General features: G+C 33.3%; 13 protein-coding genes and 1 non-coding gene across 14 annotated transcripts; 7 read left to right on the top strand and 7 right to left on the bottom strand.

Annotated features, from left to right (window-relative positions):
* Positions 1-561: 561 nt before the first annotated feature.
* Positions 562-1190, top strand: WICANDRAFT_94419 (uncharacterized protein). Its single transcript, XM_019186449.1, has one exon. It carries the CDS (start codon positions 766-768, stop codon positions 988-990), a length of 225 nt encoding a protein of 74 aa, XP_019038489.1. The 5' UTR covers positions 562-765; the 3' UTR covers positions 991-1190.
* Positions 1191-1208: 18 nt separating this feature from the next.
* WICANDRAFT_63779 (uncharacterized protein) lies at positions 1209-2216 on the bottom strand (the record flags this gene model as incomplete). The annotated part of the gene is made up of 1 exon (XM_019183611.1): positions 1209-2216. The coding sequence occupies one exon, from the start codon at positions 2214-2216 to the stop codon at positions 1209-1211; it is 1008 nt and encodes a 335-aa protein (XP_019038490.1).
* A 165-nt stretch (positions 2217-2381) lies between these two features.
* On the top strand, positions 2382-3688 carry WICANDRAFT_79804 (uncharacterized protein; the record flags this gene model as incomplete). Its single annotated transcript, XM_019184953.1, has 2 exons — positions 2382-2440; positions 2503-3688. The coding sequence occupies 2 exons, from the start codon at positions 2382-2384 to the stop codon at positions 3686-3688; spliced, it is 1245 nt and encodes a 414-aa protein (XP_019038491.1).
* Positions 3689-3709: 21 nt separating this feature from the next.
* JEN1 (monocarboxylate/H+ symporter) lies at positions 3710-5319 on the bottom strand. Its single transcript, XM_019186450.1, has one exon. The coding sequence runs from the start codon at positions 5275-5277 to the stop codon at positions 3739-3741; it is 1539 nt and encodes a 512-aa protein (XP_019038492.1). The 5' UTR covers positions 5278-5319; the 3' UTR covers positions 3710-3738.
* Positions 5320-9966: 4647 nt separating this feature from the next.
* WICANDRAFT_84890 (uncharacterized protein) lies at positions 9967-11376 on the top strand (the record flags this gene model as incomplete). Its single annotated transcript, XM_019185801.1, has 1 exon — positions 9967-11376. The coding sequence occupies one exon, from the start codon at positions 9967-9969 to the stop codon at positions 11374-11376; it is 1410 nt and encodes a 469-aa protein (XP_019038493.1).
* A 237-nt stretch (positions 11377-11613) lies between these two features.
* Positions 11614-12108, bottom strand: FMP23 (Fmp23p; the record flags this gene model as incomplete). Its single annotated transcript, XM_019183612.1, has 1 exon — positions 11614-12108. One exon carries the CDS (start codon positions 12106-12108, stop codon positions 11614-11616), a length of 495 nt encoding a protein of 164 aa, XP_019038494.1.
* A 423-nt stretch (positions 12109-12531) lies between these two features.
* Positions 12532-15510, top strand: RPN2 (proteasome regulatory particle base subunit RPN2). Its single transcript, XM_019186451.1, has one exon. It carries the CDS (start codon positions 12578-12580, stop codon positions 15476-15478), a length of 2901 nt encoding a protein of 966 aa, XP_019038495.1. The 5' UTR covers positions 12532-12577; the 3' UTR covers positions 15479-15510.
* A 113-nt stretch (positions 15511-15623) lies between these two features.
* WICANDRAFT_69651 (uncharacterized protein) lies at positions 15624-16025 on the top strand (the record flags this gene model as incomplete). Its single annotated transcript, XM_019184177.1, has 3 exons — positions 15624-15727; positions 15780-15927; positions 15979-16025. Exons 1-3 carry the CDS (start codon positions 15677-15679, stop codon positions 16023-16025), a joined length of 246 nt encoding a protein of 81 aa, XP_019038496.1. The 5' UTR covers positions 15624-15676.
* Positions 16026-16182: 157 nt separating this feature from the next.
* MRPL22 (mitochondrial 54S ribosomal protein uL22m) lies at positions 16183-17046 on the bottom strand (the record flags this gene model as incomplete). Its single annotated transcript, XM_019181963.1, has 1 exon — positions 16183-17046. One exon carries the CDS (start codon positions 17044-17046, stop codon positions 16183-16185), a length of 864 nt encoding a protein of 287 aa, XP_019038497.1.
* A 563-nt stretch (positions 17047-17609) lies between these two features.
* WICANDRAFT_32714 (uncharacterized protein) lies at positions 17610-17981 on the top strand (the record flags this gene model as incomplete). The annotated part of the gene is made up of 1 exon (XM_019182001.1): positions 17610-17981. The coding sequence occupies one exon, from the start codon at positions 17610-17612 to the stop codon at positions 17979-17981; it is 372 nt and encodes a 123-aa protein (XP_019038498.1).
* Positions 17982-18436: 455 nt separating this feature from the next.
* On the bottom strand, positions 18437-20107 carry TDA7 (Tda7p; the record flags this gene model as incomplete). Its single annotated transcript, XM_019185802.1, has 1 exon — positions 18437-20107. One exon carries the CDS (start codon positions 20105-20107, stop codon positions 18437-18439), a length of 1671 nt encoding a protein of 556 aa, XP_019038499.1.
* Positions 20108-20866: 759 nt separating this feature from the next.
* NOP13 (Nop13p) lies at positions 20867-21988 on the bottom strand (the record flags this gene model as incomplete). The annotated part of the gene is made up of 1 exon (XM_019185803.1): positions 20867-21988. The coding sequence occupies one exon, from the start codon at positions 21986-21988 to the stop codon at positions 20867-20869; it is 1122 nt and encodes a 373-aa protein (XP_019038500.1).
* A 287-nt stretch (positions 21989-22275) lies between these two features.
* Positions 22276-22362, bottom strand: WICANDRAFT_t89. Its single transcript has one exon. It is a non-coding gene; the product is annotated as a tRNA-Tyr (tRNA).
* Positions 22363-24018: 1656 nt separating this feature from the next.
* On the top strand, positions 24019-25434 carry OCA5 (Oca5p; the record flags this gene model as incomplete). Its single annotated transcript, XM_019180560.1, has 1 exon — positions 24019-25434. A coding segment is annotated over one exon (1416 nt), but the record flags the coding sequence as incomplete, so codon positions are not given.
* Positions 25435-26317: the final 883 nt, after the last annotated feature.

Here is a 26317-nt window from a genome sequence, read left to right on the forward strand (position 1 = left end):
TACAAAAAGAAGCTTTGACTGAGGTTTATCCGTGTTGTTTGTTTTTCTTTCACAATCCTTTTTAGGAGCTCGAAAAATCAAAAAAAAAACTCGATCTGAAAAAAACAAAAAAGAAAGAAAAAAAAAACGGAAATGCACCGATTTTCAAAGGCACATTTTTCGATTTTTTGCGTGGAATTGGATTAGTTTCAGTTCAAGTTTTGGTGTATGGTGTAGGTTGATTAGATCGTAGGAGGAGGGGTTGGTGAGGGTCTTGTCAAAGACAGGCTCGTTTTACGCGTTTTTGGTGGGCTGAAAATCAGTTGTTAAGGCTTGATTTAACAATAGGATGTTCACTAAAGTCTGGAGAATTAGAAAAGCTTAAAGCAGTTAGGGCTGAGCTTTTATTGGTCGTGAATCTTCAACTACGCGTAGTAAATTAGCCCAATTCATGTCAAAACGCGGTCTCTGTTTATTCAAGTGTTCTAGATTCCTTTCAAGTTAACATCTTCTACAGCGAAGTTCTATTAATGGAACTGAGACATTATTAGGTACTCAACCAAAATCTATTGGAATTTTAGCCTAATTCATCGTTCGTAATTAATCACATTGCATTCTTTTAAAGATCAAATCATGTTCTCATGATCCAAGTTTAAAAAAAAGTAGGTTGATCAAGTTCATAACGAGTTTTAACACTCATTAGAAAGTGAGAGATTGTTCCAAAAAATGTCTCGACAGCCATTAGCGAAGACAATACCCGGATGGTTCTGGTAAAAGGCAAGAACCATGTTCGATATAAGTTTTAATTTGATATTGATCTCCTGGCTGGTGAAGAAGGGGGAAATGTTAAAGTGGAAGGAATTTGTTCAATTGGAAATTTTTTTTTATAGAGACATGGATTTTCGCGAAGATGTCACCCTGTTGAGGAGGGTAAATGTATGGACTTTTGCAGTGTATTATGGTGAATTTATCTACAAAAAGGGTGGTGGTTTGGATATTTGTAATGTTTAATTGGTTTATATGAGTGTTGTCAGATTATGATTCTGCACTTTCATCAATTGGCACAGTTTCATCACGCATCTTCCATAACAAATGTAGCAACCGTTTGATCAGCCCTAATTGATTCTGTATATTGATTAGGATCACTTCCTAAATAAATAATAATAAATAGTCATTATGTTCAATGAATAAATAATAAATAGATAAATAAATAAATAATAAATAAACTTTTAATAAGCTTTTCTTGATGGCTCATACATCTTGGATTCCAATTCTCCAAGAATACTCAACTCCATCTGTTGAAGTTTCCCCCAAAAGGAAGTCTCATCAATATTCAAACGCTTTTCATTTCCACCATGATGAACGATTTGTATAAATTTTTGAAACTCATTCAAATTTTTCACAGTAATCTGGTTCATTTCAGATAATTGATGTTTTATAAGTTCACATTCATTCAAATCATTAGCTACTCTTGCCACATCATAACGCTCAATAGCACCTGTCAGCATAGATGTTGGCTTTTCAAAATATGGCTCGGTGATCAACACAACCTTCATGCCCAATTTGAAAGCCAATGTTGTTAATGATTCAGCCTGCGTGGGAGAATTGATCAAGAAATAATCAGTGGATCTTAGGCGACATTGACCTTTCAAATAATCATTAATTGTGAATGCATTCTGTGCATTCATCAATGGTGATAATGGTTTACTGAAATGACATTTCAACAAAACATTAGATCTTTTCCCCACATGATATAGTAAGTTATCATAATGTTGATCCATAACACCAACAGTTTTCAGATAATCGCTTCTTAGGATCCCAAAACTTGAATCATTATCATTTGCAATAGATTGTAAAAACCCAGAACAATCATCTCGAAGTTTTAAATTACTTGAAAGATATGACCGTATTTGATTAACAATTGCAGCATTTGTGAAATATTTCCCCAATTCATAATCTTTTAGAAACGGTTTATAAACTTTGCGATACAGTGATTTCACATCATCATCATCTTGAGCATCCTCGATGGAATCAAGCATAACGTTATGGAAACTTTTCTCAAGTGAATTTCTTTGTAAATGTGGAATCAATTTAGTAGCTTCAGATTTCAACACCACTTTGTTGATTATTGACGTTTGTTGAGGGAAGTCAAACAGCACAGGCTCGTGGATGTGGAATCTCAGCTTGGGTCTTTTCAACAGCGACGCAGCTGCTCCAGAAAACACTTTTGTGCTCATGATGCCCCTTTGACATTCAGTAATCCTCTTTGATGCTTTCTGTTTCCTTCCTCCTTGTTTTTTGGTATTAGCCCAAGTGCTTCAAACCAATCTATTGACGATGAAAAAAAAAACCATGAACCATAAACAACAATCCCAATAAACCACTTCCACTCACTCCAAAAGATGCCTAGAGACCCTTTGATTGGTATAGTCGGGAAACCATCAAGTGGTAAATCCACAACGTGAGTTACCTTCCCTTTCTTCTCCTACAAACTCAAATTATATCTAACAAGTATCCATCCAGTCTAAACAGTTTAACAGATGCTGCAGTGAAAACCGGTGCATTCCCATTCACAACCATCGATCCAAACAAAGCCACAGGGTACCTAAAAGTCGACTGTGCATGCTCCAGATTCGGTAAGGAAGCACTATGTAAGCCAAACTATGGATGGTGTTCCAACGGTAGTAGACATATCCCAATCCTGTTGTTGGATGTTGCAGGATTAGTTCCTGGTGCACATATGGGTCGTGGGATTGGTAATAAGTTCCTGGATGATTTACGTCAAGCAGATGCCTTGATCCATGTTGTTGATGTGAGTGGGTCGACTGATGCGGAAGGGAAGGCCACGCTGGGGTATGATCCATTAGCTGATGTTGAGTGGTTACAAGATGAGATTCGTCTTTGGATTGAAGGTAATTTGGAGAAGAGATGGGGAAGTATTGTGAGAAGACATACTGCGACAAAGTCGAGTGTTGTTGATACCTTGTTGACTCAGTTTGCAGGTTATAGTGCCAATGGACAAATGATTGCAAGGGCAATGGATCGTGTTCCAGATGTTGGGAAGTTAGAAGATTGGAATAAAGAAGATATAACAAGAGTGGTTAAGGCTTTCATGGATGAGAAATTCCCAACTGTGTTGTCATTAAATAAGATTGATCATCCGGATAGTGATAAAAATGTTTCCAAGATTTTGTTAAAATATCCAAATACAAAAGCTGTCCTAACTAGTGCTATAACTGAAGTTTTCCTCAGAAAATTGTCAAAGCAAGGTTTTATCAAGTATGAAGAAGGTACTGAATTCATAGATACAAGAGAAGATTTACCAGATGATGAATCTTTAAAACCAATGGATGAAAAACTATTAAACAGAGTGGAAAATATAAGAGATTTAGTTCTTTATAGATTTGGATCAACTGGTGTGGTGCAAGTTTTACAAGCAGCTACCGAAGTTTTAGGCCTAGTTCCTATATACACTGTGCGTAATATCTCAAATTTCACAGGTTCAAATGGTACAAATGTTTTCAGAGATTGTACTTTAATTAGAAAAGGTACACCTGTTAGTAAAGTGGCAAGACATATAATGGGGGAAGTTACCATTGCAGCCATTGAAGGTGTTGGAGGTGTTAGAGTGAGTGAAGATGATACGATAGATGTTGGTAAGAATGATATTTTATCATTCAGAGTTGTGCCTGGTGGTGGAGGTAATTAGAATAGATTGAAATGCATGTCATTAAAGAAGGAATATATATAAATGTATCATTACAGTTTGGTCCCATTGAAGCCAACTTCAACGTTTGAAATTTGATCAATATTGGCCTTCATTTGAGAATCTTGATCACTACTTGAGTCTTGTTTACTATAACCCAATTCTTGATCTTGTTCCCTTTCAATAACTTTACCAATATATTTCTTCATTATTGGGGAAGATAAATCTCTATGGAATTTTTCAGGTCCAATCAACACAATGACAAAAGTATAAATGAAAACAGCACCAGTTAAAATAGCCATGACTTTAGCATAATCAAATCTAATTGCTTTACCAGTTGAATCAAATTCCAAAGGATACTTATTAGCCAAATTAGTTTCAATAGTGGATGAAGCAGCACTTGCTAAATTACCCAATTGATAAGCTAAACCTGAAACCAAGGCTCTAGCATCTGGAGGAGATAATTCAGAAAGATGAATTGGGATAACACCCCAAACACCCATCACAGCAAAGAATTCAGCAAATCCACCACCCAATATAGCACTTGAATTATGCAACATATAAGCTGGATAAACAAAACAACCACCAAGAATACACACGACTAATAAAGAAAGACGACGTCCTAAAACCTCCATGACTAATCCAGTTATTAAAGAACCTGCAATGGCACCTAAATTAACAACAACAATGGCAACGGTGATTGCATCTTCAGACATCTTCAATTGTTTTCTAAGCATTGATGGATAAAGATCTTGTGAGGCATGAGTTAAATAATTACCGCCAGTAAGCAACAAGATTAAATAAATAAACATCAACCAATTTTTTTGAGTTAATGACCAAACAGTGGCCATTTTGGTTTTGAAATTTGGTTTGACATAAACACCAGCTTTTTTTTTATCTTCAATGATCAACTCTCTAGCCTTTTTAACACGTTGGAAATATTTAGTCTCAGGGAACATTAATCTCCAAACAATTAAACATGCAGGGATACCAGATGAAAACCAAAACAATGCCTTCCAACTATGCTGAGTATTTTGGAAAGCTCTCCAGAAAATCGTGGCAAATATAAATCCACAAGCATAAGCTGAAAAAAACAATCCAGATAGGAAAGATCTAGCCTTGACAGGAGAATCATCTAATGAAGTGGCTGCACTACATGCATAAGTACCACCCATTGAAACACCACTTAGAGCTCTAACCAATAGGAAAGTTTGATAACTCTTGACAAACCCAGTTGCAATTTGTAACACCATAAACATCATTGCACAGAATATGAATGGCCATTTTCTTGAATAATTATCAGTCCAATAACCAAATATAATAGCACCACTTGAACGAACCATCAAGACTGCACTGAGCCCCCAAGTTATATCAGCAGTTGTTACGTTTAAACTCTCTGCAATTTTAGAACCAGCAACAGAAGTGCAAAAAAAATCAAAAGATGCAGATAACCAAGCTAAAAAACCCATAAAGAAATAATTCCAATTATTTGCAGACATATCTTTTAGATCAATGAATGGGTTTAAGTCTTTTAGATTTACAAGTTTAACCTCCATCAATGAAGATATTCTTGTTATGCAATATTGTCCCATGTTGGCTAGTGATAAATCAGGTTCTTCATCAGATTCAACATGTTCAGGGACATCTTGATGATCTATATTTTTGAAATAACTTGAAGCCTGTGATCTGATTGTGTGTAGTGAGTTTCTAGTTTCATGACGATGTAGTTCATTAGTTGTCATTGTGGAATATTTAGGCGAATGTATGATGGTTAAAACTTTCCCCAGATTTCAGATCCTGAGATCATAATGTCTTTATATACGTCTTGACTACCTGGAGAATAACGTTTGCAATGAAGCTTCGCATCCGGCAAAGTCTATCCAGTCACTGGTATTACTTTCTTGTTAAAGTTCATAGTTTGATACACTTTGAAAGTGACTTGTATACGGGCATTCGGGGTGCGTTTGTATAGATGAATCCAAACGGGTAGTGCTAGCCTCTGAGCTGTTGCAAATAGGCTGTTGTAACTCAAAGGGGAAGGGTCTAAGCACAACGGTTGAGATGTGTCAAGGTTGAAGTATATGATAATGACAAAGGTAATACCAATGGTCTGTTGAATCAAATAACTATGCCATGGTCAATAGTCACCTTCATCAACTCCATAAAATATAATTGTTCTCGAGGACTTTAGCACTTGACTCAAAAGACGTGGGGGAGTGTCCCTCGGTGCCACCACGACTCATCTCTATAACGTTAACCAAGAATAATTAAATAGGAGCAACGGCTAGATGAGACAGAAGAAAAGAAGAAGAAGAAGAGATGGTGGTGGAAGGTGTAATCTATGGTATCTATGGTCCATGGCTTATGTCTTGAGTCGTAAGATAGCCATCTTGTTTATGATTTCAATTTCAACTACACCTTTGGTAAAGCCGACCCTAAATACCAATATTGTCGCTTAACAAATATCGAGCAAATGACCTTGGAACATAAAAGGCACTTCCAGAGTCCAGACTTCCAGTTGACGGAGCCTTTTCAAAATGCTCATCCTTGTGCTTTTTGGGTGTGTATTTCACCTTTCTACTCTCAAATGGCTCATCAAATATTTTACAGTGGATTTTGGACCCTTCGTGAGAGCCTCTCTAAGAAAGAGTAACTTTTGAATAGGTTTATGAGCTAGCTAATTATACTCAACTACAAGTGAATTACTTGTAATAGTGTGCTTGGAACTAATAGGTCACGGAGCTACGATCAAGAACACTCAACCACATCTAGAGTACTTCAATATCTGTGTCAGGATCATATTTTAAAAGCTTACAAAAGAAACCACTTTCTGTTAAATATTACATAGATAACTAGTAGAAGTCTGAATCTCCCTCACAGACTAGTACACCAGCTGGATTGTGGTGAAGAAAAGGACGTACTATGTAGTGATTCCCCAGACACATACATCGCACAGTTAAAACTACAACAGCTAATAGTAGACGTAGACGACATACCTTCAATTATAAATAATAAGCTTTTGAAGAGAATACACGTAATAAATCTAAAGTAGTATTCAAAATTAGTTGAACCAATACAGTCTAATGTAACATCATAGTTATAAAATCCAATGAAGTGAATTTAGCTGTTAATCATGAATAAATTAAAAAAAAAAATTAAGTACCGAACATTTTTATTTCATAAACTCAAAATCTCAAACTTGTCAAATTAACAATTTTCATGAAAAACTCTTTAAACAACTTAAAAACCAACCTATTCAACTGAAAAAGACCTCAATATACTAAAAATCAATTTTCAACTTGTGTTATCAAGATCTTGATGATCATTTATTAATACTTTAAGTTTTCGTGATCTGGATAAGCTATCGGAGATAATCGGCATTTACAGATCTAGAGAAATCAACTAGATCTCAAGATCTTAAAATGGTGCTGCATTGATTTAAATGGCTTCCAGTTTTCAAATTTGATGCTATCTGTCCAGTAAATATCTTAATTTTGCTTATTTATTGTGTTTGAGTGGAAATTGCAGCTTGTAGAATCATGAATCAGCTTGTCCGTCAATAACCGTGTTGTCCAAGGTGTTTTAAGCTTTGTCAATTCTTGAATTATTCAAGTTTTGTTGTGGGGTCTGGGGGATATTATCTTTTATTATGGGATCTAGGGATTATTTTCATTGTGGGATCTGGGGCATTTCCATTGAGTATGGGTACTGGGGGATTATCATTTATCATTGGGTTTTTCGTTTCCTTTTTACTTTTTTATTCGGGTTTATTAGGTCCAGTTCTCCAAGGTGATTTATATTCTTTTTGAATTATTTTGAAATAGGGGAACATAATGGAGATTTTTGCTACATGTTTTCATTTTAAAGGTTTCAATGAGTGAATAGATGTTGAAGGTCAATTGGGAGGACTACATTTAGATGTACTTATGATTCCTGGAAACTTGTGAGAATTGATGAAGTTATGATTTCGGAATTTTTCAGCTCTTGATGATGATGTTGATTAGAATTCATTGCTTGCTTCATTTTCCTGGTAGTTCGGGAATAGTATTGAGTAAGTCAAGATGCCAATTTTATTGGTAGAATAATGTTTTCTTTGAAACTAGTCAAAAGTCATAAGAAGTTTACAATGAACCAAAAAAAAAAAAAAAAATAAGAAGCAAAAGCTAAAGCTAAAGCAGAAGAACTTGAAACCTAATACTAATAGATCAGTTGATCTCTAGTTGTTATTCCATTCAAACAAATGATATTGATGATTTCAATTGATGATGAAACTGAAAGGCAAGGGCCCTGTCTGATGTGGAAGATGATTCGGTTGTTATTAGATTGTCGTTTGGGGATAATAACAAAGGTGTTTTTTAAGGCTGGATCTTTCCATGATAGTCTGTATTAGATTGGAACTTTTTGTGACAATTGAAACTTACTGATTGATTGATTTTCAGACTTTTTCACCTATTTTTTCATCTAATTGTCATAAAGGTTTATGACATGTAGTTGATCTCTCTTTTAATTCTTCTTTTATTCAAACTTTTCTATTATATAATTCTTTTCTATTATTCATTGTTGTAGTTCCTTGCGTTATGTAGTTTGTAACGTCGTAAATGGAAAATATAAACAAGTGAAATGACAACAATGGAAAAAAGCTTGTAACAACATGGAAAAAGAAATCAATGAACAGTGAACAGGTGTAACACAACAACTGGAAAGTCAGCAATAAAACCCCAAAATGAACTAACTAAACAAACATGAATGGCTTTAAATAAAAATTAGTAACTGAACATCACAATGATCATGAAAAAGATTAAAACAGGTGAATGATAATACCAAAAAGCAAGAACTGGAAACGAAAAACGAGTGAATAATTATCTGTAAATAAGTTAGTAGTTGAACATCATATTGATTGATCATGAAATAAAAAAAAAGTAAATGATAATACCAAAATGACAAAAATTTGGAAATGAACAATAAATGATGGCCTGGGGTAGATGTCAACGAAACAAAAGAACACCATTGGGGAATGATATCTTGAAACACAAATTCAAGAACAACAACATATGAGTACAATCATCATTGATTTTATAGAAAAACAAGGGGGGGAAAGTTCTTCAAAATCATCAGAGCCAAGTAAACATAATAGTCATCCTAGGTTATTTGAAATGAAAAGCTATAGTATCAAGAATCCTCCCAAAGTTGTTGATGTAAGTTCAAGGTAACAATGAAACCCAAATACTCAACTCAAAAGAACAAGCTCTCAAATCTTTCAATGGGGGTAGTGCATCAAGGTACTTCCTATCAATCGAGTCCACCACTGACTTTTCATAATAGTAACTCATCAAACAAGGATAACGTATCTCAAAGGACACAAGATTCATCAGACAAATAATAACCTTTCTAACCATCAAAGTGAACTGTGAAACCATAAAGAATATCAAGGGTCTTGAGAACATGAACTGTCTACCTGGAAATGAATGAAAACACCAACAGTGAATTAAAAGTTGAAAAAGAATGCAAGTGAATTGGGATTCGACCTTCTTTTAACTTTTTCCACTCAAATAACACAAAACCCAAAGCAACCACAAAACACAAAGACAACAAACCACAAACACCATAGTAATTGAATTATTCTCCTAAGTAATTCATCTTTGTGTACGTAAACACAAACACAAAACAAGAGGTAACCACAAAAACGATAAAGAAAATCACCAGCAACAAAGAAATGGATGGAAGATGACAATGACACAATAGAGCATTTGATGATCTCTCACCAACAGCTCATACCATTCAAAAACATCACCATTAACATTGATCTCATTACATGACTAATTGTAGATTCAATTTCTTTTAGCCCCTCCATCAATTTGACACAATTTCCGAGTCACCTTCTTTTGACTCTGACACCCATACTTTCTCTATTGTGTTGAAATCATGTCAAAACCAGTACAAAAACCATACAATTAAGCCTAAACACAAACACATGGCTACAACATAACCATTCAATCCATAATACAAACACTACACCCCCTATTAACCCCTACACCCCTTTAATCTCATCTCTCCCAGCCAATGACTGCCCTGAATCCATCACAACAGTCCACGTGATCAATAAACACGGTACGCGCACTCTATGACCAACTGTCGCGACGCTTGAGTCAGTCAAGAAAATTTTTTATATATGAAGTGTTAAATTAATACCCATGACCAACTATATAAACACTTGAACAGGCTCTATTTCAACTACTTTTTGTACTTATTCCCAAGGTTACTCAATTGAACTATACGCAACAATGGCTTCTCCCCAACAAATCAAAAACTTGCAACAAACTTTTGACAGAGCTTTAGGCTCTCCAAATGCAGTTTCAACTTCTCCATCTCAATCTTTTTTACAAAATCAATTTCGTCCAAGAGGATTTTCCACTTCAAATCAAGCAAAACCTTTAAAACCTTTCAACACTGAAGATATGAAAATTTTATTATTAGAAAATGTTAATCAAACTGCTATTGATATTTTCAATGGTCAAGGTTATCAAGTTGAATTTTATAAAACTTCATTACCTGAAGATGAATTGATTGAAAAAATTAAAAACGTTCATGCTATTGGTATTCGATCCAAAACAAAATTAACTGAAAAAGTCTTGACCGCTGCTAAGAACTTGGTTGTTATTGGTTGTTTCTGTATCGGTACAAATCAAGTTGATTTAGATTTTGCAGCTTCAAAAGGTGTTGCAGTTTTCAATTCACCTTTCTCAAATTCAAGATCTGTTGCTGAATTAGTCATTGCTGAAATCATCACTTTAGCTAGACAATTAGGTGACCGTTCAATTGAATTACATACTGGTACTTGGAATAAAGTTAGTGCCAAATGTTGGGAAGTTAGAGGTAAAACTTTAGGTATTGTTGGTTATGGTCATATTGGTTCCCAATTATCCGTTTTAGCTGAAGCTTTAGGTATGAATGTCTTGTATTATGATGTTGTCATGATTATGGCTCTAGGTAACTCAAAACAAGTTCCAACTTTAGATGAATTATTATCAAAAGCTGATTTCATCACTTTACACGTTCCAGCTACACCTGAAACTAAAAACTTGTTATCAACTCCACAATTCGCCGCTATGAAAGATGGCTCTTATGTTATAAATGCTTCAAGAGGTACCGTTATTGATATCCCAGCTTTAATCGCCGCCATGAAATCTGGTAAAATCGCAGGTGCTGCTCTTGATGTTTATCCTCATGAACCTGCCAAAAACGGTGCTGGTTTATTCAGCGATGACTTAAACTCTTGGGCTTCAGAATTAACTTCATTAAGAAACTTGATCTTGACTCCTCATATTGGTGGTTCCACTGAAGAAGCCCAATCAGCTATTGGTGTTGAAGTCGGTACTGCTTTAACCAAATACATCAACGAAGGTGCTTCTGTTGGTGCTGTTAACTTCCCAGAAGTTGCCCTAAGATCATTAGATTTGGATCAACAAAACTCTGTTAGAGTCTTGTATATCCATCAAAATGTTCCAGGTGTTTTGAAAACTGTTAACAACATTTTAGGTAATCATAATATTGAAAAACAATTTACTGATTCCCAAGGTGAAATTGCTTATTTGATTGCTGATATTAGTGATGTTGATCAAGGTGATATCAAATCATTATATGAAGAATTAAATGATACTCCTTACAAAATTGCAGTTAGATTATTATATTAGATTATCTCTGTGTTTTTTAATATTTCAGTTCAGTTTTTAACAAGTCTTTAACAGACTTGGACCCCCGTTTTTTAATGAAATTTTCATGAATTTACATTGGTGTTTTGGGTATTTTAGGTTTAATTAGTTTTTTTTTCGTTTCATTGCAAAATAAAAGTTTCATAGTTCAACAATATGAAACCAAATATATAGAATAAACATATACGCATTAAAATAATACTCGTTTGTATGTTGTTATCACTTCTTTCTCTTGACAAACCAATCAAATTGCGCTTTACTTTGTAATAAAATATCAAAAATCATTGGATGTCCACCATTTAAAATCAATGTGATTTTAACATTTCTTAAAAACTCATCAAACCGTTCCATTTGGAACTTGCTCATAACTTTCTCAACGTACTGAGGTTTAATCTTGCCTTCAATAAATAATTCCAATTGTTGAATTAATTCATTTGGATCTTTTTCAAAATCTGAAAAATTCGACTGTGTTATAGATTTATTTGTTTCAATCTCCTTCTTGAATTGATCTAATTCATCATAAAACTTTTCAATATACATGGAATCATCTGGTAATTGCTTATATTCTGTTTGTTCTTTGATCAATTTTTGCTTTGGGAATATAACACGATCACTTATTGCACTTGCCTTACGGGTGGATATTAAAAAAGGTTTGAAGTTTCTGGAAACGTGACAAATTAGTCTGGATGAAGGAGTCTTGAATAATGAGAGCATGGTGGGAGGCGATAAGTTGTTAGTATTAGCTATAAAGTCTTGTTGTGACTTGATATTGTAAATGGATGGGAAAATGGGATATCAAGGTACGATTTATACCCCAAGATATAGATGTTGATTGATCAAGACTCTTTGAGCTGGTGAATTAATGTGGTGATTATGATGAATGAAAAGCAGTGAATCAAAATAGCTGCAGTATAATAGTAAACAATCTCAGCTCACACTTCATTTAACCTTTCAACTCTTTCACTATCAATAAATCAAGAAAGATTATAATATCCCATGGCACAATTTTGTGGGTTATCTGGTCGCGAATACGTTTTGCAAAAAATCCAGATTCCGCGAATTTGTTGATGTTTTCGAAAAATCAGAAAAGTCAACAATTTGGTGGCAACAAAAAAGATCAATTCATTAAGAATCAGTCAAAGTTAACAACCGTCAATATTTGTTAGTCAATCACAAAGAAAGAATGGCTACAAGTACTGCTGCTCCTTACTTGGCACTTTTGTCTGAAAAAGACTTGAGCTTGAAAAGTTTTGCCTTGAAATCAATCAATGATGTCGTTGATGAATTATGGTCAGAAATTGCAAACAATATCTTGGAAATTGAAGAATTATATGAAGATGAATCTTTCAAAGAAAGAAAATTAGCAGCATTGATTGCTTCTAAAGTTTATTACAATTTAGCTGATTACGATTCCTCTGTTAAATTTGCCTTGGTTGCAGATGATGCTTTTGATATTAATGAACATTCAGGTTATGTTGAAACTATCATCTCAAAGGCAATCGATCGTTATATCAAATTATCTCAACAAAAATATGAAGATCAATATTCACAAGTGGAAATTCCTCAACAATTGACAAATATTTTCGAAAGAATGTTGCAAAAAGCTATAAAGGAAAATGACCTAAGATTAGTTATTGGTATTGCTCTTGATAGTTATAGATTGGACATTGTCGAGAAAATTATCAAGGATCAATTGGAAAATGAAACTGAAGAAAATGTTTTAAATTTGATTAATTACTCTTTAAACATTGCCACTTCAATTGTTGCCAATACTGAATTTAGATCAAAGATTTTGAATTCATTAGTTTCAATTATAATAAACTTGAAAAATCCAGATTTCTTCACTGTTTCTAAGATTATAGTGAACTTGAATGATCATAATCTTGCATTACATTTATTCACCAATTTATTGAAATCAGATGATACAAACAATAGATTAATTGCATACCAAGTTGCTTTTGATTTAGTCAATTCAGCTTCTCAAGAACTATTAGATAAAACCATTGCCAATTTAGAATCCTCCAATTCTTCATCTTCATCACCTTCACCAGCCACTTCTAAAATTATCAAGATCTTGTCAGGTGTTCCAACTTGTGATTTTGATATTACATTTTTACACAAGAATAACAATACTGATATACAAATCTTGGATAAATCAAAAGAAGCACTAGATGGTAGAAACTCTATTTTCCATTCAGCAATTACTTTTGAGAATGCATTCTTACATGCTGGTACCACTGATGATTCATTTTTCAGATCAAACTTGGAATGGTTAGGTAAAGCTACAAATTGGTCAAAATTCTCTGCAACAGCAGCCTTAGGTGTTATTCATAAAGGTAATTTATCTCAAGGTAGAAAAATTTTACAACCTTATTTACCAGGTAGTTCAGGATCTCATTATACAAAAGGTGGTTCTTTATATGCTCTTGGTTTGATCTTTGCTGGTCATGGTAGAGAAACCATTGAGTACTTGAGACATCATGTTGTTGAAAATGGTTTAAGTGCTGGTACTGATGAAGTTGATGTTGTCCTACACGGTGCTGCATTAGGTACAGGTGTTGCAGGTATGGGTTCTGGTAATGAAGAAATTTACGAAGAATTGAAAGTTGTTTTGTTTTCAGATAGTGCAATCTCAGGTGAAGCTGCTGCATTAGGGATGGGTTTAATAATGTTGGGTTCAGGTGATGAAGATGCTGAAAATGACATGTATGCTTATGCTCAAGAAACTCAACATGAAAATATTATTCGTGGATTATCCTTAGGAATAGCCTTATTAAATTATGGTAGAGAAGAACAAGCTGAATTGATAATTTTAACTTTATTAGACCATCAAAATCCAATATTACGTCTTGGTGGTGCTTATACTATTGCCTTAGCCTATGCTGGTACTGGTAACAACAAGGCCATTCAGCAATTATTACATATTGCAGTTTCAGATTCAAATGATAATGTTAGAAGAACTGCAGTTATTGCATTAGGTTTTGTTTTGATTCGTGATTATCAAACAGTTCCAAGACTTGTTGAATTATTATCAGAATCTCATAATCCACATGTTCGTTATGGTACTGCTATGGCTTTAGGTATATCATGTGCCGGTCGTGGATTACAACAAGCTGTTGATGTTTTAATGCCATTAACTAAAGATTCAGTTGATTTTGTTCGTCAAGGTGCCTTGATTGCCCTATCAATGGTTTTAATTCAACAAAATGAAAAATCATATCCAAAAGTTACCGAAGTTAGAGAACTTTATGCCTCGATTATTGGTAATAAAAACCAAGATGCTTTAACTAAATTTGGTGCAGCTTTAGGTCAAGGTATAATAGATGCAGGTGGTCGTAATGTTACAATTCAAGTGGAAAACGGTTCAACTGGTACTTTAAACACTAAAGCCATTGTTGGGTTAGCTATTTTCACACAATTTTGGTATTGGTTCCCATTGACACATTTCCTAAGTTTGGCATTTACTCCAACTTCAATTATTGGTGTTCGTGAAGATTTGAAAATTCCAAAATTTGACATAAATTGTCATTCAAAACCTTCATTCTTTGATTATCCACCAAAAGTTAAAGAAGATACACAACAAGTTTATGAAAAAGTTGAATCTGCAATTTTATCAACAACTGCAAAGGCAAAAGCTAGAGCTAAAAAATCTCAAAAGGCTCAAAAAGAGGACGAAATGGAGATTGATGAAAAAACTGAATCAAAGAAAGAATCTAAAAAAGTTGATGATAAAGAAAAAGTTGAAAGATCTGAAAAAGCTGAAGAACCAAACACTGCAACTTCAACATTGACAGGAGGTGAAGGTGTTGAAGAAGCTTCAAGTGCAATCAAATACTCAAAGACTCCATACAAATTAGAAAATGTTAGCAGAGTGTTACCAAACCAATTGAAATATATTTCATTCAATAAAGATGAAAGATTTGTTCCAGTTAGAAAATTCAGAAGTAATGGAGGTGTTGTTGTTTTAATTGATAAAAAACCTGAAGAACCAATACAGTCAATCAAAACAGTTAGACAATTGAATAATAAAGATGCTCCATTACCAAAGCCTTTCCATCTAGAGAATGCTGAAGGTGATGAATAGAACTTGCTAAACCATGAGAAACCCTATTGTATAACAGTTATTTAAAAAAATAAAAGTCTATTAAATTTGAATTTTGTATATACTTTGTTGCGCGAACCGTATTGAGTTTTTCTATGGAGAAAAAGTCAAAGGAAAAGTTGGATGAAGGATCCTTAAAACATGAACATAAACAGTTAAAGGAATCAACAAACCACAACAATGACTACTGTTTACGGGGATTATCCTGTGTATTACAAACAGCCAATACGTGTATGTTTGAATTGCCGTTTTCGTTTTGAACCAGAATACTAACTGGACCTAGTGGTTACGTTATCACGCTCATACCAGACCACATTTATATTACTCTGTTGTTCTTGGATTAGGTGTTCCAGCTCTGGCTCTCATCTTGACTCCATTGAGAAGAAGATATCTATATCCTGACCATGAAGTTGTTCCTAATGGTTATCCATGTAAGTATTTAGAGAGGTGTTTTAAGGAGTTTTACTAACGAGAGTTTATAGTGCCTAAACGGAAAAGAGACTTGACATTGCAAGGCTATGATGATTAAAGTCATCCTTATTATTTATTTGAGCTTATTTATTTATTTATTACATTATTTATTCAGCACTTCAAGAGAAAATACTACAAATTGGAAAAATTTTTTTTTCTAAATATTTACAAATTCGTTGATTTCATTGTAGTGTAACGTTATATACATAATTTAATCACCACTTGTAGAAACCTTCAGGTCTCCAACGTAAACTTGAAGAAGGTAGTTGCATGTATGGTGCTTTTCTTAATTCTTTTTGTTCTTGTTCATATGCTAATCTCTTTTTTGTTTGTTCACCTTTCAAAATAGCTCTAATATGGATATGTGGATGCTCTATAACACCTGTTCTACCTCTACCTTTGATATCAACTCTTTTGATAATGTGGCCATCTTTACCTGCCCAAATTTGATCAAGATATAATTCATCAGGATTTAAATTCAATTGTTTGGCATCATTCAAACCTTTTTCTAGTAACTCTGCAACATCTCTTGCGATTTGTTTTTGATTGAAATGAGCTTGTGTAATAGCTTTTTTGACTTCCATTCTATTGATTAATTTTAAGAAAGTTGTAGCTTTTTTAACAGAATGTTTAATTCTAAATGTTTTCAAATAAATACTTGGTTCAAAAGCTTCTATTTCCTTTTTTGATAACTTTAATTGATATTTTTCACCATTTGATAATTTAACAATATCATTGTTTTTGAAAAATCCATTCTTTGCAACATTTGCATTATATATTTGTAATTTCAAAGGACTTAGATATTTTTCAGCAGCTGGTGTTGGTGCATGACCTATGAATCTTTGAAGTTCTGGATCTTTACGTAGAGTGATTCTTTCTTTATAAAAAGGTTTATCCCCTTGAGCTTGATTATCCATGGAATCCACTAGATCTCTTTTCTTGTTTTTAGTTGGTTTATCTTCAGGTTTAGCTGTAACATCACCAAATAATGATGTTGATTCTTGTAATTTTGAGCTAGAAATATGGAATGATCTCGTGAACCTCGACACGAGTCCTAATTGTGGTTTTAGACTCAACATGCTTTATAAAATATCCAACAATAAGCACTTGATTTATCCAATTCAATCAATCTCTATTGATTTTTCACTTGAGGAAAAAAAAGTGTTGATGCGAAATTCGAAAAACCGAAATGTTACCCTCTTCTGAGCACCTCGGAAGTTGTAAAGCGTTAATCTCCGAGGGTTCTCCAAAATAGTGACATAAACTTTTTTTAGAATACTTAAAACTTGAATATTGATACAATTCTGAGCCTGTAAGAAGCTATTTCATAGGAGAGACTCATTAGTGCTTGAGGTTTAGCACTTGGAGTCTACTAAAACTGGATCGGCTTTACTCAGTTATATTTTAAACAAGCACTAATTTTCCTCAAGTTTAAAGCAAGTTTTTTGAGATAATAACCTGGGGCGTTGCTGAACAAGAAAGAACTCAACCTTTCAAGTAATTGAAAGGAGAATCCGAAACCTGAGAGAATCTTGAAACAATACACAACTGTGCTTAACTATATCAACATCAAGGTCATTGGGTGGTGAATTACTACAATAGCTATTAGCATTAAAGAAAGAACAACCATTATTTGGTCACAATGGGTCTTTATTATCAAGATAACTTGGATGATTTTGGCCATAGAAGAACTATCTTCAAATGTTCAGACTGCTACTCCCATTTCTTTACATCTTCAGACATCATATCAGACAATTTCCATGGTAAAAATGGTACTGCATATCTAGTTGAGAAAGTTGTTAATGTTAAAAGAGGACCAACAGAAATAAGAAGTATGATGACTGGTGAGTATACAGTCTGTGACACGTTATGTCAACAATGTGGTAAATACATTGGCTGGGAATATTTAACTGCTGATGAGATTAGTGAAAAATATAAAGAAGGGAAACACGTTATTGAGGTGTGTGGGTTAGGTGCTTCCGGGATGGATAAGAAGAAGGAGCTATTGTTTTAGAATGCTCGTTGGGTATAGGATATTTGAGGTACACGGTTGAATTTTAATGGGATATATATGACAGGAAAGGATTAGGTTATTTTATTTAGCTTTTATATAATGAAATGTTTATGATAAGAAATTTCAACAAACACTACGACATGACACATACTTAATTTACCTTTAACCTAGCCTTATATTGTAAAAAAACTAATAATAAAAACAAAACAGCCATAAAATGATTGAGCCAATAAATAATAAATCAAAAAAGAATATATACATAGTCTCCCAAAAGTCACACCAAAAAAAAAATTCAAACAATAGTAAGATAATAGTAAAAAAACAAAAGTAGATAGAATCACTGAGCAAAAGTTGCATCAGAAAAACAGTAGAAATATAAAGCCATGTTAAGCAGCTTCAAACGAAACAGTAATAATCTTTTTTGAAATAGACGTTTGAAATAGTCTAGAGGGGTATCAAACAATCTCTTTGAAAAACCCAGCACGTTGATCATCTCTAGCATCACCGCCATCACCCATCTGTATGGAACCCAAAGATTCATCAGTACTTGAGCTATCAGTATCTTCAGTCAAGCTTGACCCATTAGATTCAACACTAAATCTATTATTCGCATCAACAACATTATAAGAATTTGCACGTCTTTTTGGGGGAGGTGGAGGAGGTGGAGGTTTTTTAATTCCAATGGATTCATCAAATGGATTTTGTAACATATAGTTTGTTAATCCTGCATTTTGATATCTTGCTGAGTTCCCTAAATTTCTTGAACTTAATCTATGATTTGGTCTTGAAATTGTAGAGTTTTCTGATTCAGTTTCTTCATAAACTGTATCTATTGTTCTTAGTTGGGTATTATTTTGTGGGTAGGATGATGATGATGGTGATGAAGATGATTGGTAATGTGATGGTCTTGTTGTAGGTATTGTGTTATTTGTTGTCATTGTTGATGTTATTGGAGTTCTTTCATTGGGTATTTGTTGTCCTCTTAAAATACTTGAGCGTAATGAACCAAGACCATCTAAATCTTGTGTATCTTGTGGTGGGGTATCATGATGTTGTATTTGTGAATGATAATAATGGTCTTGACTTGTATTTGTTGCTGGTTTTTTGAATTTTGATAAAACACCACTTAGGAATGAAGGTCTTGAATGTTGAGGTTTTTCACTATAATCATAATTATGACTATCATCAAATCCATATTCATCATCTAATCTCCTTGTTGATGTAATAGAATGTGTAAAAGAACCCTTCTCTGAATGATTACCACCAAATCTCTTCTTTCTGAAAACGAAAAACCACAATAAAAACAATATAATTGAAACACCAGCAACGGAACCAACAACAGAACCTGCAATTTTCCCCTTTGTTGAGCCAGAATTATCATCTGAACTTGAAGTTGAAGTTCTGAAACCCGGTATAGAGTTTGCAAAATATGATAAATCTGTAGTCTTTGTTGAACCACTTGAATATGAAAATGTGGAAGGATCTTGTAAAACAGTGGAGACCGGTAAAGCTGTTGTTATTGTTGTGCTTTCATCTGTAAGACAATAGATTTGGGTATATACAAAAGTTGTTGAACCTTGTGTTGTTGTTGGTGATGCTGAGGATGAAGCTTCAGTATATGTTGGAGAAGAAGTTGTACTTTCAGGGATAACTGATGATGATGGTGATGATGAGAATACAGTTGATGTTATAGAACTGCTTTCAGAAGGTGATGAGGTCTTTGATGAGGATGAAGAGTCTGTAGACAGCTTGGGCAGTGAATGTAAATGGAATGAGGATGACTCTTCTGAACTTGAGGATAATGAGGGTAATGAGGATGATGATATAGACGAACTAGATGTTATTGATGAAGAGTTCAGAGTAGAAGAGTCATGAGTATGAAATAATCTTGCAGATGAATCATCTGAGGAGCTTGCTGATGATAATGTTGAATTTGAACTTGACGTGTCAGTGATTGTAGAGTTATCCAGAGCAGACAAACTTGGTGTCACTATTGACGTTATGCTTGAACTTGTGGCCTGTTTCTCACTGCTAGATGATGACGACGATGATGAGCTGAGAGATGATAATATTGTTGTACTGGTTGAACCCAGCAGAGTTGTTGAAGATGAAGTTGAATTAGACATTCTCCGTTATCAATAATTAGCGAATGACAACTACCAACAAACCCACCAGCCTAATGATATTATAAAACCCAATAGAACCTTTAATAATTCACCAACTCCTTCTTTGATGTGATATTTGTTTTCCTTTTCCTTCCTGAACGATGTACTTGGTTACTGTGGGAATATCAGCAAGCTAAAAAATCTATTATTATGACAACAACCGCAGTTTCTCTCTTTTGAAAAAGGCTTTTTTTTGTAAGCGATAGACACAGATTGGGAAAAGCACTTGTTATGGCTCAGATTATAATTATGGAGATGATAAACTAGTTTCTCTCAGCCACTTTTTCATTTAATTCAACCGTTCCCAAATGTTTTAAATCTGACTTTGGTTCGTCCTTTTCCCACTTTAAAAAAAAACTGTTTCACCAAATTCGTAATTTTTCTATCCCCAAAAAAAAACACGCGAGATTTGACCGAAAACAAGTGTGTTTAGTGGAATTTGTTCAGCCCAGATTTTAATTCTGGTTTGATTTGATAGTGCTGGCCAGGTTGTGATTAGTATTTAATCACCTTTCAATTACACTGGTACAAAATTTGATCTACCACGTTATTAATTCTATGGCAAAATTCCTGATTTGCCCAATTTCGTTTTTCTTTTTTGATCGAAAATTTGACGTATTAATTTTTTTTTTTTGATTTAAAAATAGCGTGTGGTGTTGGGATGTTCGCGAAGTCTAGATCTAGGCCAATACATACTTAGTTCAAATTGTAATCTGTTTATTAAAAAGTAATCTTTTTACCTGTGGATTTCACAATGGCTGCACTTTGTCTTTGTGCTCCAGCTAATGCCACACTGGATTTAGGTCTTTCCGGTTTTCTATCTGAGTTATTAAAGGTTCTCTTTGGCTTATTCTGTCTTTCTCTGTAAACTGGTGCAGGTTTTTCAAAAGTTTCCACTGCAGCTGCATTAGTTGGTTCATTATATGATGATGATGATGATTCTTCTTGCTGTTGTTCAGGTTTTCTAACTAAATTCTTTGGGGTTCTTTTACTTCTATCTTCACCATATTCTAATCTTAAATTTCTTTGCATCAATTTTCTACAACTTTTATCTTTTAAAGCTTTTGTTGGACCTTCTTCATCTTTAAAATCTAAAAATGCAAAGCCTTTACATTTACCAGTATCTTCAAAAGTGGCCATTCTAATCTTGATGATATCTCCACAATGTTGGAAATGTTGAGTTAATAATTCATTAGTTGTATCAAATGATAAATTACCAACAAATAAAATTCTTGATGGTGGATTTTTAGATAATGGTGCATCTTCTTTTGATGGACGTCCTTCAAATGATGAACTATTCTTAATTAATAGATTTCTACCGTTTAAATGTTGTTCAGATAATTGAATAACTGATGATTGATGATTTTTAGTTGGGAAATCAATATATGCAAAACCTTTAATTTTTTTACTTTGATGTTGCATTGGTAAATTTATTCTAACAAAATCTTTTTCATTAATTTGACATGGTTCTGTTTCTTTTAAATCTGTGGAAAATTCTGGTAAATCTGTAGTTTTATTTGTAATGAATCTAATTAAATCATCTTTTGTTGTATCAAATGATAAATTACCAATCCAAACACCTATTCTTTCAGGTTTTTTCTCTTTTTCTTCACTTGATTCAGTTTCTTCAATATTTGCAGGTTTAGGTTTTGGATTTTTTTTCTCTAATTTAGCAAGATCTAATTTCCCCTTTCTTAGTAAACGTTTTTGTTTTTTAGATAATGGAGCAGATTGGTTTAAATCAATTTCAATTTCTTCACCTGTGGCTTCATCCATAGTTCTCTTTTTTGGTGTGGTTTCTTCAGCAGCTGACTCAGTGGCTTCTATTTCTTCTTTACTCATTTTGAATTTATATTAATCTTTGATATCCTTCTAAGTTGTGTCTATAAAATTATCAGTTATCAACTCTGTATAAATTTTTTTTTCTCTTGCAAAAAAACTTCATCGGTATGGCCAGCACCTCATCGCATCTACGATAAAAGAAATCAAGGCTTAAATTGAAACCAAAAAAGGTGAAATACAGCTGGAATTTAGATAGAAATGAAAGTTTCAGTTTCAAGTTCCATAATCACCAAAAAAAAACTCCATTTAATGCTCAAAATGGAGCCAAAAATTGGCAAAAAAATGATTCTCCCGGGGGCGAGTCGAACGCCCGATCTCAAGATGTCTTGTTACCATTACAGTCTTGCGCCTTAAACCAACTTGGCTACCGAGAGGTGTTGTACGGACACTTGAAACCGGAGAGTGAATATGATATGCCAGGACCCGAAGGCCCGCGGCAGCGCAATTTCAATTAAATGGACACCTTGCACATAGAATTTAAAGATAATTTTGAGCTAGAAATGAAGAATAGCTTCTGGTTATCATATTATATAACTGACAGCGTTTTGAAGCGTTTTGAAGGTTGTTGTTTCCAATCCGAACCGTTTATTGATGGACCATGAGAGAAGACTTCAAGTGAAAAGGTAATGACGTCCCGGAACATGATTAACTGATTTGTAGTTCTTTGAACAACCATGCTGCTAAGATCATTAATGGTGTACCTTGAGTAGTAGCGTGTATCTTTAATCTATCTAGATGTCAAGGATGAAACAATCTTTGTTCTTTCAAACTCCAGATCACAAGTACCACAATTGAGTACAACGTACATGTCTTGCGCATCGGCCCCTTATGTCATAATCAGAGGTTGGGATACTCCACATTTCCATAATAAATTCATCATGTTCATCTTCTCAATATGTCTGTATGCTATTAAATCATGGTTAAACCTGTCAAAAAAAATTATTGGTACACCTACGGTCCGAGGTGGATTGATTTTAACAATCGATATTAGTGTGAATTCAATGGTTTTAAAGGTGAATATGGGGTTAATGATAGTGGATAGTGTATATCCAGTGATTATTTCCACTATCAGAGAGTATTTTGATGTGTATTTTCATTGTTTTGCAGTTTTCCCTACGGATTTAGTCTAGGCATGATCAAATTATTTAGACCGTGATGGAATTATCAAATCACCACTTTCCAGATTAAAAAAGACTCCAGAAAACAAGATTTCGAGGATTTAACCAATTTACTCATAATAATCCAATATAACCAATCTCAAATACCTTCACCATCAAAATCATCCATAATTTCTCAATAATTTCAACCTTTAACTAAAATCCTGACAACCAACAGAAAAAAACGCAGGAAAAAAGCAGCACAGAACAAAAAAAAACAGTGAAAATATTTAACTGACTCAAATTCTTTTAAAACAACTACAAAACTTGTTTACACTATAAACACACCATTTAAAAATCAACACCACTCCATACAAATCATCTTAACTACCTTCCCCTATTAAAACCACACTAAAATCTCACAGTCACACGCCTTTTTGCTCAAATTTGACAAATCCAAAAAGAAAAAAACGGAAAATTTCAACTTCCCACACGACCCATAATCGAAAACAGAGGGTCTTTATTCAATCATAAGCATTTACTCTAAAGTCATATAAAAACGGTGCTATCAATAGATCATTGCTGCTACTAGAAAACCAGTGATAGCCATACTTCTCACTCCCCTTTGCCAAAGTTTTACACCTTTTTCTTTACCCCAGAGTGTTATGATTGTTCATTAGTTCAATGGAATTTTATAAACAACAAAACAATATCAACAACTCAACTGAAAAATTCTACCAAATGCAGCGATTACAACCAAGTATATCAAACTCATCAACGCTGACAAACAACTCAACTTCCACTACAACAAATTCTTCTTCAAATTCATCTCCGTCATCACCATCTTTGAGCAATAATTGTCAAACACCAAAGATCAATTCCAAAAAGAAGAAGTTATACAATTTACAAATAGATACTAAAAACATCACTTCATTATGCAATCAATTCATTAAGGAGAATAATCATTTAGGTTTAGCATTAATCGCTAGACAAAAAGGTATCCCACCTTTATTAAGACATAAAATTTGGCCAATCTTGTTAAAATATCATCCTTATGTTATAAATCCATACCTAAGTGCAAATGTGGAAAATGATTCAGATAATGATATCCCCGAGGGTAAAATCAAATCAGAATTATTGAAATATTTCAGAATAAGGAATATTTTAGATGATGAAAATTCACAACCCAATAACAATAACAATAGTAATAATAATGGTAATGTCTCACCAGATTATAAAACTTCTGCATTAGAAGAAGAAATTATAAGGATTTTAGAAGCTTCAATTTTAAAATTTTTCAAAAAATGGGGTGCTATCATAAAATATGATGCTGGTTTCGCATGGATTGCTTTGAATTTAGCTGAATGGTTTCCCCCAATCCCTGGTTCAAATTATGTTTTAATTGGGAGAGATGTCATTAATCAAAAAGATCCTCATAATAAACATTTAACACAGTTGAGTTCTTTAAAAGATGAAGAGGAGTTTAGTCTTGATGAACAACAATTTGAACAAGAGGAGGACCAGGATGAAGGTGCCATAATGACATTTGCTGAAGTTTATGAACGATTAGTATTGGTGCTTTTACATTCAAATGAATCAGATGATAAAGAACATAATCAAGATGATTCTAAAAACACTGTTGATATAATATCTTCAAATAATTTAAACAGATTAGAATTATTGTTTAAATCTGGTAATATTGAATCAAGAATTGGGTTTTTCCTTATTGCGTTTGCTAAACTATTACCAGAATTATATAAATCTTTATCAGAGGAGGAAATTGTTAATAGTAATTCAAATAAGAATAATCAATGGCTAACATGGTGGTTTAAATATTGTGGGGCAAAAGTTTTCGATAAATTTGATCGTGGGAGATTATGGGATTTATTAATTGGATTTAGATTATCTTATTCAAATTTTGAATATAAATTTTTTGATAATTCAAGAGTTTTGAAAAGGTTTAAGAAATTTTATAATGATGATGATTTTAAATTTGATAATGATTTGAATGTTGAATTCCAAACTGATGCATTTTGGTATAAACCTTCAAATGATGAAAAAAATGAATTGAAATGGTCTCAATGTGATTATCAAATTCAATTGGTTTTCATATATATTGCAATTTTACAAAAAAATGAATCAAAATTATTAGAATTTGATCAATTTGAAATTAAGAATTTCTTGAATAAATTACCAAATGATAAATTCAAAGAAATTCATGAATTAAATACCATTAATGATCCCAAATTATTGAATAATAGTGATTATGTTAGTAATGATTTTGAAAAATTGTTTAATCAAGCTGGTGAATTATGGAGAAATTGGTTATGGAATGAAATTAGAGATGAAATTAATGAATGAAATGATGATACACAATGTATAGAAAAGAGTACAAAATTTATTTATATGTTAGAGAATTAAAGAAACAAATATTATAAATTATTGATACGTAGTCTAGGATTATTATATAACAGCATCATGAACTTCTGGTTTGACAACTTCTGGAGCTTTTTCCACTTCCACTTTACCACCTGCATTCTCTTTCAACACTTTACTTGGCTTTTTAGCTTTTTTTACAACTTTTTCACCTTTCACCCCATCCTTTAATTGTTCTTTTTCAACTTCACCAATCTTCTCACCATTAATTTCTGGTGACTCCACTTTATTTTGTTTTATAGCTATTTTCACAACTTTTTCACCTTTATTTTCTTGTAATGGTTGTTTTGGTTCAGAGTTTTCAACTTTCAATTCATCGTTTCCAGCTTTAGAATCATCTTTTAATTCATCAACCTTCTTTTGAGCCTTTTTAACAACTGGAACATCAACTTTCAAGTCATCTTTAGCAGCTGGAGTCTCTGTAATTTGACCCCATTGATAAACAGTACTAACTGTAGCACCTGCTTCATCAATTTCATATAATGTCTTTGTAATTATCTCTTCAACGGTCTTTGCAGCACCACCTGTCTTTGTAGCTTTTTTCAATTTTTTAATTGGTTGTTGAGATTTAAATTCTAATTCACCTTCTTCTCCATCATTATTCATTTTCTTGTTTTCCATATCATTAAATAATTGTTTATCTTTATTAATAGTTTTATCACTTATTAATTTATCAATAAATTCATCAGCTTCACCATTTTCAATATTTTGATCACCTGCAACTATAACTTTATCATTTTCTGCATCATAGACTTCATGAATAACTTCATCATTTGTTGATTCTTTTAATTCTTCA

The sequence above is a fragment of the Wickerhamomyces anomalus genome (assembly GCF_001661255.1).
Source record: "Wickerhamomyces anomalus NRRL Y-366-8 unplaced genomic scaffold WICANscaffold_4, whole genome shotgun sequence".
NCBI lineage: Eukaryota > Fungi > Ascomycota > Saccharomycetes > Phaffomycetales > Wickerhamomycetaceae > Hansenula > Hansenula anomala.

Bases quoted from the DNA above. Each gene is read 5' to 3' on its own strand.
- RPN2 (XM_019186451.1), top strand. From the start codon at position 12,578: ATGGCTACAAGTACTGCTGCTCCTTACTTGGCACTTTTGTCTGAAAAA.
- WICANDRAFT_94419 (XM_019186449.1), top strand. From the start codon at position 766: ATGTTCGATATAAGTTTTAATTTGATATTGATCTCCTGGCTGGTGAAG.
- JEN1 (XM_019186450.1), bottom strand. From the start codon at position 5,277: ATGGGACAATATTGCATAACAAGAATATCTTCATTGATGGAGGTTAAA.